The sequence below is a fragment of the Pimephales promelas genome, chromosome 6, assembly GCF_988280905.1.
Source record: "Pimephales promelas chromosome 6, fPimPro1.hap1.1, whole genome shotgun sequence".
Classification (NCBI taxonomy): domain Eukaryota; kingdom Metazoa; phylum Chordata; class Actinopteri; order Cypriniformes; family Leuciscidae; genus Pimephales; species Pimephales promelas.
This window is the reverse complement of record NC_142774.1, coordinates 16,102,472-16,115,528: the sequence shown is the minus strand read 5'-3', so window position 1 is coordinate 16,115,528 and position 13,057 is coordinate 16,102,472. Positions and strand designations below refer to the sequence as shown.

The window sequence follows — 13,057 nt, the reverse complement described above, 5'->3', positions numbered from 1 at the left end:
AGGAGATTGTCTTGACCATGTCTACATGCCTAAATGCACTGAGTTGCCGCCATGTGATTGGCTGCTTAGAAATTAAGTGTTAACGAGCAGTTGGACAGGTGTACCTAATAAAGTGGCCGGTGAGTGTATATATATATATAAGTTACATATAGGACCTTTAAAGGAACTTTTCACCCAAAAATCCAGTGCTCCCCTTTCCAGGCAAGTATGTGGCAGATGTGAAAAATATATACATTAGTATGCTAATCAACTGGATATGCCAGGGTAAAAACACCAGAAGAACAAAGCCATATTCCCACCATTGCAGATGATGTTCCTCGTTTTGTTTTTCCACCAAAACCAATTGAAACACTTAATCGTGCGAGTTATTAAAGGAACCACATGCAAGATTGTGGCCAAAACAGGTACTACAATCACTTTCAAATTATTGTAGAGCGGTGTAACCCCTCCCCCTCCATCCTGTCTTGAGGCTGCCAGATAGGCAACATTTTTTATCCGACACGTTTGTTTCTGCAGCTGTGGTAACTAGAGCAGAGCTGGCAACCCGGATGCCACAACACTAATGACTTCGTGATTGGTAGATCAGGGGAGGGTGGAGCATCAGACAAAAAAACAACATGACATCATCAACATCAGTTGAGGGCTGTAACTTCACTTTTTTAATGACAATATCGTAGCTGGACTACAGTTATCAGTGATATAAATATTTGAAATTAACATGATTTCTTAATGTCTAGTGACATATTGATGTCTAGGGCCATTTGATGATTATTTGAAATATATTTCTTGCATACAGCTCCTTCAATTTATTTGTTTATTTTTTTTAACTGTAAATTCCGCAAAAAGCAATGCAGGAAGCTGTCATTATGCCAGCACTCCAGAGGGCAATTAAGCACTGCACTGTAGAGCCATTGAGGATGAGTTTACACTGGTGGGAATGGAGACGACTGTGGGAGAAAGTTAATGACGGGAAGCAGAAAAGTCTGGTGATGCTCTACAGCCACTCTTAAATTACCCAAATTAGGACTGAAGTATGTATCTGTTTCAGGATATGAAGAGATAATGACACCGATAAAAATGGGCTGCAGTATGATGTCTTCAAAAGAAATAAGGGAGTTTCAGTGGAAAAAAGTTTCAGTCCACAATTTTGTATTTAAAAATAAGCTTTATTTCCATGGCAACACTTAATAGTTTAGCCAGTTTTAACTAGGCTATGACAAACAGGGAGAGAGACTAAAATCCCACATAAATTTCCAACAGAAATGTCCAGCAAAGGGGCTTGGAAAGAACCATCCCTGGTAATTTGATCTTAAAATTATATGCAATAGAACCTCCATTAGCAAGCCATCTGATTGGCAGAACTTGCCTCTATGGAAAAAAAAAAACAGATTTATGCCAGTTACACCCAGAGTGCCATCTACTGGAGAACATTTCGAAATCTGTAAGCCTAAATTAATGTCACAATATTACAATCTATTTTTAAGCAGTTTGTTTAAAACTTTAGCATAAGATTCCTCTTAATTACTTGACACTAAACAATGACTTAACATTTACATCCCGTTCCCTCCACCATCACTACTACGTGATTTATACAAATGAGAGGGGGAAAAAGTGATTAATTACCAAATAAAGTGTGCTCGAACAATTATTAAATAATTATGAGAGGAAAGCTTATATTAAAGACATGAGAATAACATATATGCTAAACATTAGTTCTCAAGGACTTGCATCAAAAAAATTAAATATAAAACCATTCTTAGGGAGTCATTAGACATGTTATTACTTGTTACCACGTGGAATGCATAACATCTTGCATCTCACCACGGATGTCTGCCAGTACAGAAACATCCTCAGGGATTTCAGCAGTGATCACAGTAACATGTTCTAACTCTTCACTATAGTGGTCATGCTATGAGAACAATCACAGAAATATCAGTCTCATTTGTATTGATTGTCAAAGACGTAAAAGTAAGCAGTGGATAAAGCCTGCTGCAGTGTTTAGATTTTACTGATAGTTCAGATTCCCGAGGCTGTTTCTGTGGTACACTCCTCTTCCATCTGTTGCAAAGCATTCTGGTCACTTGGAGGAGGAGGGACAGACTAAGAGAAAATGCATAGTCTTTCAGTTAGCAAAGAGCGGTTCTTAAACTAAAGCAGGTTTCACAGAGAGCCCTCCATTTATGAATGTAACTGAAAATTCCTTTATCGTTTTGATTCTTAGCTCAAACAAAAAATTGACATAACTTATTTACAAACATTTCTGAAACCAAATGTCAGGATGCCAAACCATTTCGAAAGATTCAGCTGAGATTATCTGTGAATAATGACTTATATTTAAGTGAGTTCATCACAAAAGTCACAGTGCTTCAATAGTGATTTTTTTTAGGCACATGGTCACTATAAACAATCATATTAAAAAGATCTATGTGAAGATTCTTGAAAAAAAAATGTCTTTGTGTTCCACATTATACAGAAAAAAATACAATGTATGTATTCCTTTTGACAGTTGAGATAATAAGAAATGTTTTTTGAGAACTAAAGCAGCATATTACAATGATTTCTGAAGGATCATGTGATACTCAATACTGAATTAAGCTTTGCCGTCACAGGAAAAAATTACATTTTAAAATGTATAAAAATAGAAAATGTTGACTTAAATTTTTTAAGATTTATGACTTCACAATATTACTGTTTTTATAAATGCAGTGTTGGTAAGTGTTGGGCGTTAAAAAAATAACATACTGTCCCCATAACAATATAATATAATATAATATTATATAATATAATATAATTAGCAATACATTTAACTAATGTTAACACATGAGACCTTATTGTAGTTCATGTTACTTAATGCATTGTTTATACAGCATTTGTTAATTTTTGTTAATGTTAGTTAATAAAAAGTCATTCATGTGTTTTCTCTTTGTTATAATGGACGGATGGACTCATAATCCCTCATATAACTCTAAGCGAGGTCTATAGATAACATATGCACCTCTATAAACTGCTGTAAGGTAAAATCTGTATTAATATTTCCAGTTCATACGTGACGCATTTAAAGGATACCATAAATTGTCAAATTCAGCTTTATTCCCTTTAATTGTAGCTCCAATATGCTCACCTTTTGATGTCAATGTATTAGTAAATATTGAAATTAACATTGACTAAGATTAATAAAGGTTAAAGTATTGTTCATTCTTAGTTTGTGTTACCTAAACATATGTTAACTAATGAAGCCTTATTGTAAAGTGTGGAATATAATACATAATATATGTGAGGGCAAGTGATGTAGAATCATTGGGATATAATTTAGCAGTAGTTTGTAACTATTTGCAGTGTTAGCAGTGTCATTTAATCAAGGAATAAAGGCGGATCTCCAGACTACCATTCTTGACACCGATCCTAGTATGGATACTCAAAGCAACCGCTGAATTGTACACGTTTATATACATGGCATGTTGGTTGCAGCTTACCTCTATAGCAGTTGTTACAGAAGAGCTGTCTGTGTCTGACTCTGACCTGAGCTCCGGACTCAATCCCTCTCCCAAGGTCAGTCCTGCAGCTGACACACTGCAAGATCAACAAGAAACAGTGAGTCCGGATACACATCAAGATGAGAGGATATTACCCTTTGCTTCCCATGACTCCATGCAGAAAGTCAAAGCCTCCCAAATCAGAAATGCTAATTATTGGGTCAGTGTGAGCAGATCCTCCACCATAGCTACATATGAAAAGGTGATTTTTGTTTTAGTGCAAGTTGTTGAAGCAGTGATGTAACGGTCCTGTGCTGCAGTGAAGAAACAAGCAGTAAACAAAATAACCCCTGCAATCAGATACAGGAATCTAAAAGGGACAAACATCATTAGAAGGAACAAAAGAGACCAAAGCAAATACCTTATTTTCCGGAAAACAAATCGCACCGGACTATAAAAGGTCGCACTATAATTTGTTGAGATTTTTTTTTTTTTTTTTAATGGGTGTATGTCACATTTTATTATTACATTCAGAAATAACGTAATTTACAACTAAATAAAACAATGCTTTTAAAACCATTATTAACACTATAAATGCATATTTTGGTTCCCTCTCACTTAACAAAAAACCCATGAGTCATTTTGGAATATAAATCTCAGCATGTTAAAGATTAAAAAAAAAAAAAAAAATGTATTCCGGAAAATGCGGTATTAGTTGTGCGTTTAGAAAAGCCTGTGTGTTCAGTGACTGGCAGGGTTCTGGTCAGGTTAGCCTTTAATTGGTTGTGCAGAGGTTAGCCAGAAGAAGTGTTTATTTTTTTCAAGTTAATTGGAAATAAGGCAATCAGAAAACAGGCTGGACTTACAATGTCTTTCAATTCAACAGAAAAAAATGTTTAGGTAACACTTTATTTAGATAATCCACTTTAGACATTCTACTAACTAGAAGTAACTTTGCAGCAACATGTTAACTAACTATCATTAGAGTATTAGTAGACTGTCTGCTTAATATCTGCTAACACTTTTATGCTCCCCCAACAGACATTACTGACTATAAGTAACTTGGCAACTACAAGTCTTGAACTTGTTCTCCTAGCCCGAACCCTAACACCTAACCATAAACTAACAGTCTGACAGTCTATTACTTACAGCCTACTAATATTTTAATGAGAGTTAGTTGACATGTAATTGAAAAGTTACTTGTATAGTTAGTAGAATGTCTAGTGGAAATAAAGTGTAATCAATGTTTAACTTGGAATTAAAACGCATTAAGATAAGAGTTCTGGAATGTAGTATGAATGTAGTATAAAAGTATGAATTAGGATAGAAAATCTACAACATTTCTAATTTGTTTTGCATGCTTGTAATCTGATTGCCTACAGCAAAAAAGAAGAATTTATTGATGTTAGGTGGCTAATGATCTCCTGTTGCCCCAAATGCTGAAGGTTAAAAACCCAGGCTAGGTGCAACAGATCCACGGAAGGGCCCGTTCGCTCTTAGTTTCAGGTGACCTCTAGTCTCACCTTGAAGCAACCAATGTGAAAGCAGAGCTCCAGGGAATCGATGACCATGGCGGCTCCCTTCCCCAGAGGCTGCTCGCACCTCGAGCACATCCGCCTGCCACTGAGCACCCTACAGGCATCACATGCCAGTGTCAGAGTCAGTGTCAATGTCAGAAACAAGACAGCATTTGCTCTGCCCTTTCCCTGATTCGACTGCATTTAACAGAAGAGGTTGGCGGCAGAATACGGAAAGGTTCGGAATAGCACACTACCATACTATGCTGCATGTATACTGTACACATTAACAGCATGCACGGCGTTCCATGGAATACCCAAGTTGTCAAAATGCATGTTGTGTGGGATACTGCTCCCAACAATGCAATACTCTCCACTTGAGCTTTCAGTGTGACAAATGGAGTGGAGGCAATAATAATTTTCACATTTCACAGCAAAAAGTTTAAATTTTTTTCACACAGAATTACATTACATTACAAATGAACAGTATTTCAGATTAACTAGAATGCAAATGGTTGATTTAGCCTGGAACGTAGTGAGGTTACATAGCATACAACTATTTACAAGAAATATTGTTGAATATTGCATACTCTTTCACATACTGTTCTGCAGCATACTTTGTACACTAACGTTTAAATGTTTGGGTCTGAAAGTCTCTTATGCTCACCAAGACTGATAAAATACTGTACAAACAGTAATATTTTAATTTTTTTGCAGTTTAAAATTACTTTTCTATTTTAATAGAAAATCCTTTGACAAAGCTGAATTTTCAGCATCAATAATCCAGTTTTCAGTTTCAAATGATCCTTCAGGTCAATTATTCTAATATACTGAAGAAACATTTCTCATTATAAATGTTGAACAGTTGAGCTGCTTAAAGGAGTAGTTCACTTTCAAATAAAAATTTCCTGATAATCTACTCACCCCCATGTCATCCATGTTTTCCCTATCTTCAGTCAAAAAGAAATTAAGGTTTGAGGAAAACATTCCAGGATTGTTCTCCATATAATGGACTTCAATGGCAACCAACGGTTTGAAATGTCAGTCTCAATGCAGCTTAAAAGGAGAAATAAGGGTCTTATCTAGCGAAACGATCGGTCATTTTCTAAAAAAAATAAATAAAATTGATATGCTATTTAACCACAAATGCCCATCTTGTACCATCTCTGAGATGCGTTACGCATTACGTCATCACTGGACAGGTTACGCGTGACCTAGTTGCAAGTACCAAACCAATGTTTACAAGTTTGGAGGAGGACAGTTCAAAGTTAATGTGTGTTGAATGACATATTTATATGTATTTGTGTCCATTTATAGTTTAAAATAGTCATTACGTGTGCATATCCTGGATGTTTAACAATGTCACGCGTGACCTTTCTAGCGTGATGGCGTAATGTGTGGTGCATCTCAGAGATGGTAGATAAGACCATTATTTCTTGACTGGGATTGTGTCGAGCCTTTGAAACTGCATTGAGACTGACATTTGGACCATCAAACCATTGAAGTCCATTACGTAGAAAAAATCCTGCAATGTTTCTCAAAAAACTGAAATTCTTATAGACTATAGAAAGAAAGGCATGGACATCTTGGATGACATTGTGGTGTATAAATTATCAGTGAAAAAAGGATTCGATGAATAGAAAGTTCAAAAGAAGATAATTTATTTGAAATATATTTCTCTCATTTTTTATCAATTTATCTGAATGTATGCATGCATGTTTTTTTGGTTTTGTTTTTACAATTGTACAGATCCCAATCTTTTGAACGGTAGTGTACACCACGTTATATGCTGCTTTATGCAGTACATGAGTATACCATTCCGATCAGTCACCGATTGCTAAAATACCTGGGGTTAAAAGTCAGGTAGAGTGAGATCCTTAAGAGAAAAAAAAAATAAAAATAAAAGAGCTGCACTTAAAATTGGCTTAAAGGCATTTAAAGTGAATATGCATTTTACAAAAAGCAATGCTTTGTTTCCTTTGAGTAGTCCATACCTGCCACACTGCTGAGAGTTTGAACGGGACTCAGGGACGGATGTCTCATGAGTAGTTGTGATTGGTGGAGAGTGAACGTTGGAGGCTGATAAGGCCTGTTTAAGACCAGTAGAGAAGATGGCTGAGCCAGGTCCCAGGCTGCTGCGTCCACTCCTGTAAGAGCCAGTGCTTCCCAGAGCAGAATGGGGTCGGTTTGTGAGACCCGAAGTGTAGGACTGCCTGGACCAGGAGCCGGTCGTGTGGAGGTTCTCCAGCGATTCATAACTGTGAAGAGATTGAAATGTTAAAGACAGACTGGAAATGACAAAAAGTACACCATTATTCAAAAGTTTGGGGTCAGTAAGATTATTTTTTTTATGTTTTGAAAATCTGTCTCTTATGCCCAGTTGCTCAACAAGACAGCATTTCCAGTATTTAATCAAAATACAGTAAAAACTAGTGGTTGACCAATATACAAGTTTTTTCTTATTGGCTGATGTCTTAGAAGAGTTTACAATTTTTGTTTCACATATGCTATTAGATAAAGCTATTAAAAAAAGTATAGTGTTTGCTTTTATATTATTAGTAGCAAAGGCAAACACTATTATACTTCATTTACTGTCAGCATTCAAAACAATATGCATTTATATAATTTAAACAAATCTCTGAATATCTAATAAACATTTTTTCTGAAGTGCGCATTTGTAGCCTGCATAAACGTGTTACTCTATACGTAACGTTTGGTCCGTGTGAATTAAATTCCGACAAGAGACGCACGATCGACTAACTCTAAACCTTTGATTTTAAAAATATGCAGCGCTATATCCAGTTTCATGCAATTTTGAGTGTGTTCTGTATTTAAAATTAGAGTTACTTTGTCTTTATTTGACAAAATATGATTCCCAGTGCACACAAATTTACCAGATTACCAGATTTACCAGAGTCCCATTACAGTTTACTTCCTTTTTATTCATATATTTTTAAACAATTACTTTTTTTGTGAAAAATACTATAATAGGATTGAAGAATCAAAATGTTGCGATCTAAAGTATAAGCATATTTTAAAGATTTTAAAACATTTTTCAAATGTATTAAATATTAATAAACAAACCGTTTTCCATTTTAATACATTTCAACTAAACATTTCTTCAACTATATATTTCATTTAAAAAATAAAATATTAAATCCCACTTACTAATCCCAAACATTTAAACAGTAGCGCACTGTAAGCTGATAAAGAGAATCTGTGCAAAACAGCATAAGGGAAAAATGTTTATTCAGTTTATTCATTGGGACCTCTTGATTGACGTTCCCGCAGTGATGGACTCTTTGTTGATGGCATTTCGCTGACGGATCCAACTGCCGTCTGTGAGGAGCTGCGTTTTCTTCCTCATCTCCTCCAGGATCTGCAGACGTTCCTTTTCTGCCTGTGACAGCTGTCCCTTCTTTTTACCGCTCCCGGCAGCTAATGAAGGGACAAGCCAGAGAAGAGGAGCATTGTACCTCAGTCAACTCTCAGGAACTCAAATAAGAACACTCAAAATGAAATGTAATCAGACCTTTAGCATCTTGTTTGTGAAGGCTTTCAAGTGCAGGGGTAGATTTTGACTTTGTCCTAGGAAAAGAGGAAGTTAAAGAAAAAGAGTGAAAAAAAAAAAACATCACAACTGCAAGCCTATCTTTAAATGTGAAGTGTGCTATTTTTGCATCACCAACAATAAATTCCTGGAAAATATCTGGCAATGAGGACAGAGCTGAATGTGAGGAGAAAGATAATAGGACAATGTGAAATATTACTAAATGGAATCATAACTCACATTTGTTAACAGAATTGTTAACATTCTCTTGCTTACATTTCTTATGGAAAATAAAACTCTGAATTACTGACTACTTTCTCTTCCCATTAAAGTGAAAAAGTATTTTAATAATGGAAAAAATGCACACGTAACCTTTAAGGCAGTGGAAAATCTTTCAGTACAGAAATAAGTGCTGCCAGATTTACTACTGTACATCACATCATTCCTTATGCCACAACAGCCATTAAAAGATGCAAATATAGCCACAAAAGCAAACTGACCTGTCGGAAACTGTAAGCTTGGCAAACCCATAGGACTCCTCTGAGCTGAAGCAGGACAGAGCAGAAGCAGCTCATAGATAGACATGCAAGCAATCACCAAAGCAACCGAAACATGTACATGCAACTCCACACTGCACTCAATACAATGTCACTACTACTTCAGAAATTGGCAATACATAGCCTATTAATTAGGGCTGTCAATTTAACATGGTAACTTAGTGATTTATAAAAAAAAAACTAATGCTAAAATAATAATAAACTAACAAATTCTATTAATTTTTAACATTCTCAGAGCAAGATGCTGAAAACACAGCTGGATTCAACAGCTAAAAACTGTCCTAAAAATATGTCTTTGTGAACGGCCTACTTCCTCAGACTGGTTGGCAAACGCAAATGGATTCCTGTGGACTGTGATGGCGCCAGTGATATGTTCAATGATATGGAAATAAAACAAAATGATTTCTGTTGAATACTACAGTATATATTAAAGGGATGCTCCACCATTTTTTTTCATATTAAACTATGTTATTCCCTTAACTAAGAGGAGTCGGTACATACCTCTCTCGTCAATCGCGAGACACTTTGATCACACTTAAAGGGATAGTTCACTTTGAAATTAATTTTTGATATGTTTTAGCTTACCTCAAGGGCATCCGAGATGTAGGTGTCTTTGTTTCCACAGTATTTTCAATTTTGAGAAACTATACGGTAGGTGGCGGTAATACTCCTAAGCGGTGAGCAGCCGGTAACAAGAAGTAGTCGAAGAAGAACGTCGTCATCTCAGTTCTCGCGCATGCGCCCATAAGGAAGTAATGGAATAGTCGAATAAAGTCGTTATTTATGTTTTTTTCGCAAAAAAAGTATTCTCGTCGTGGAATATTTGGAACACACATGGAATATTTAAACATTTTCTTTAAAGACTTTATGGGCCGTCAAGAGGCAGTCCCTTAGGAAGTCTATAGACCTTATTCAGAGCAGCGCCATGACAGGTATGAAAGTAAGGCTGTGAGGGATAGACTTACCATGTTTCCAATGGCATCCGCTGTAAAAAGCTGAATAAAGCGGTAAGATTACTTACAATTTTCCACAGCTTATATTGTCGGGAGTTTTTTTTCAACTAAACTTTCTTGGAAAGATATTTTTCTAGTGTTTCGTGAGCAGAACAAAATAAAAACACATTAAATAATAGTACAACCCATTGAAGAGATGCATGGCTATCCCTCACACAGCCTCGCTGTCATTCTCATTAAAAATCAAAGATGGCGCTGCCATGAATAAGGCGTATGGAGGAGTGATCCAGCTCTCAAATTTAATCAAAAATATCTTCATTTGTGTTCCGAAGATGAACGAAGGTCTTACGGGGTTGGTACAGCATGGGGGTGAGTAATTAATGACTTCATTTTCATTTTTGGGTGTACTAACCCTTTAAGACATGCCTCATAATCAAAGCCCTATGGAGCAGTTTTAGACTTACATTCTGTCTAGAATACGAGTATAATGAAGTCAGACTAGAATAACAGTTTAATATGAAAAAAAAAAAAAATACGGTAGAGTATCCCTGCTTAAGACTTCTCTGCTTTAATATATTTTTATTCAATGTCTTTAATGAAATTTTTTAATCAAATTCATTTTGCGGGCTTGTCTTTTGAAATTATATGCATTAATGCTTTCCCAAACTTTCCTAATATTTAGGGAAATGCTAAATCCTAATATTTTTCTCAGCATGAACAAAAAAACAGCTACAACTTGTCTTACCACTGACTCTTTGTGGTTGAATCACACTCCACTTCTGTCTTAAGTGACTGGTGTCCTGGTGCTATTTGCAAAGCGGTCTGTCTATTCTTTTCTGCTCCCACCTTCTCTGCAATCTGATTGGATGCCACTGAAGTGGTGGCAATGGGAGGTGGAATCTGAGCAGTTGTATTTCCATTGGACAGCACAGCAAGGCATTTCTGCTCCTAATACCATCAGAAAGTAAATAATAACAGTGTTTACCATTCACTATTTTATAATGACTGCAGAGTATTGCAGAGCAACGTAATGGAAACACTTTATACAACATTACAATTTACATTCAAGTTATGACAATCCTCTGACCTCAGGACCACTGTGCTCCTCTCCATAAAACTCCTCCTGAGCTCTTCTCCACTCCTCCTCTAACTTCTCTTGATCGCGTCGATACTTTTCCTAAAACCAGCACAGGCAAACATGTTTTAATGTAACGGTTTATTACAAAACATTTTATCAGCAAAATAAACTCCCTCCATCAGTGTTATTAAACTAAAATACTGCATTAATAATAATAATACAAAATATATATATATATAAAAATATATATTTTTCCATGGCAAAAATAGACCATAAATATTGCATAAATATTAATAAATTCAATCAAATTACCTCAAAATACTAAATTAAAAAGAATATTGTAGAACAAAAATAAATTGCATTGGTTTTTACTGGGATGGAGGAAGTTTAATTTTTAGGAGTCTGGTTACTTCTGACCAGGAAGGCTCAGGACGTGACTCCTAAACGAAGACCATCAGAGAGTTAACATGTACACACACACACACACATTACTCACTGTCACTGTGGTGGACATTAGGCAAACACACTGAGATCAGACACACAAACTCACTCACCTGCTGTCTCTCAGGCTGTGGCACACACACACACACACATGTATCTGGCAGCCAGTGCTGTGGTCTTCCTCTCCTAGTATAATCTTTATCTGTTCTACTTCAGTCATGGCTGTAAAGTTCTGTTTTAAGTTGTTGAGTTTGTTGAAGTGGAGGTCTCTGATTTAGCTGTATTTGTGACAGTGAAGGAGGAGGTGCATCTCTGTCTCAATCTCTCCTGTGCTACACTGAACACACCCCCTTTGCTCTCGGGGTAACCAGCTCTTTCTGTGTCTGATGGTCTCGTTGGCTAGACTATGTTCACTTAGCCTGTACTTGCTTTGTCTCTCACACTCTGGAGATATTATCCCAATTCAAAATTTGATTTAAAGTTCGGTAGTATTGTAATTTGCTTTGTTTAATAGTAGATGTTTAATAGTAGAATAGTTTTAGTAGATGTTAGTAGTACTGTTAGTCAGGTTAGTAAGTCTCAGGACCAGCTGACTGAGGAGACCCTTTTTCGGGGTTCAGTTTATGTGTTTGTAGTGCTTTAAAATGTAGCGATTCTGTGGGACTTGATTTTAGATGCATCCAAAATTTGAGGGATCTTTTTTGTACATTAACAATCAATGGGAATCGGCCTAATTCTGCCCTACATGCATCATTGGGTGTTTTCCTTTGCAGTTTTAGAACAAGTTTGCAGAATATTGTGCGTAGGGCTCTCTATTGGATGTCTGTCCCATCTAGTGTAGCTCTGATCACTGATTGGACCCCAAACCTCACTTCCATACAGTGCAATGGGCTGAATTACACTATCAAAGATATTACACCAGATTGGAATCGGTAATTCAATGTTAATGTGTGTGTGGACAGACATACACACACATTATTATTAGGGCTGTGCAAAAGTTAATTGCGATTAATCGCATCCAAAATAAAAGTCTGTGTTTACATAATATATTTGTGTGTGCTGTATATAATTATTTTGTATATATAAATACCTATGCATGCATGTATATATTTAAGAATTATTTGCGCTTAAATTCTGTATATATTTATAAATACATAATCTATATTATATAAATATAAATATTTTATATATGAATAACACATTTTCTTAAATATATACATGCATGTGTGTGTATTTATATATACAAAATAATTATATACAGCACACACAAATATGTTATGTAAACACAGACTTTTATTTTGGATGCGATTAATCGCAATTAATTTTTGCACAGCCCTAATTATTATGATTGTAATTAATTATAATAAAGAAATTTATATTTTAACTATACTAAGTAAAACTTAAACTAAAAATAAGAAATTCCCCCTGAAACAAAAAATTGGTAACACTTTACAATAAGGTCCATTAGTTAACATTAGTTAATGTATT

General features: G+C 35.7%; 1 protein-coding gene across 20 annotated transcripts in view; it reads right to left on the bottom strand.

The window, feature by feature from the left end:
• Nucleotides 1–1,145: 1,145 nt before the first annotated feature.
• Nucleotides 1,146–13,057, bottom strand: part of lmo7b (LIM domain 7b) — a 52,393-nt gene continuing 40,481 nt past the window's right edge. For 14 of the 20 annotated variants that reach the window (XM_089132165.1, XM_089132167.1, XM_089132169.1 and 11 more), the window contains 9 exons: nt 11,138–11,227; nt 10,796–10,998; nt 9,041–9,085; nt 8,523–8,578; nt 8,260–8,428; nt 6,985–7,248; nt 4,997–5,105; nt 3,474–3,570; nt 1,146–2,100 (listed from right to left, as the gene is read on the bottom strand). In XM_089132165.1, coding sequence (XP_088988291.1) covers nt 2,078–2,100; nt 3,474–3,570; nt 4,997–5,105; nt 6,985–7,248; nt 8,260–8,428; nt 8,523–8,578; nt 9,041–9,085; nt 10,796–10,998; nt 11,138–11,227 — 1,056 coding nt within the window. In that variant the 3' untranslated portion in view covers nt 1,146–2,077. Of the gene's footprint in view, nt 2,101–3,473; nt 3,571–4,996; nt 5,106–5,743; nt 6,867–6,984; nt 7,249–8,259; nt 8,429–8,522; nt 8,579–9,040; nt 9,086–10,795; nt 10,999–11,137; nt 11,228–13,057 lie in introns of those variants that run through there. The other 6 variants (XM_089132182.1, XM_089132183.1, XM_089132172.1 and 3 more) reach the window with 5 other exon arrangements.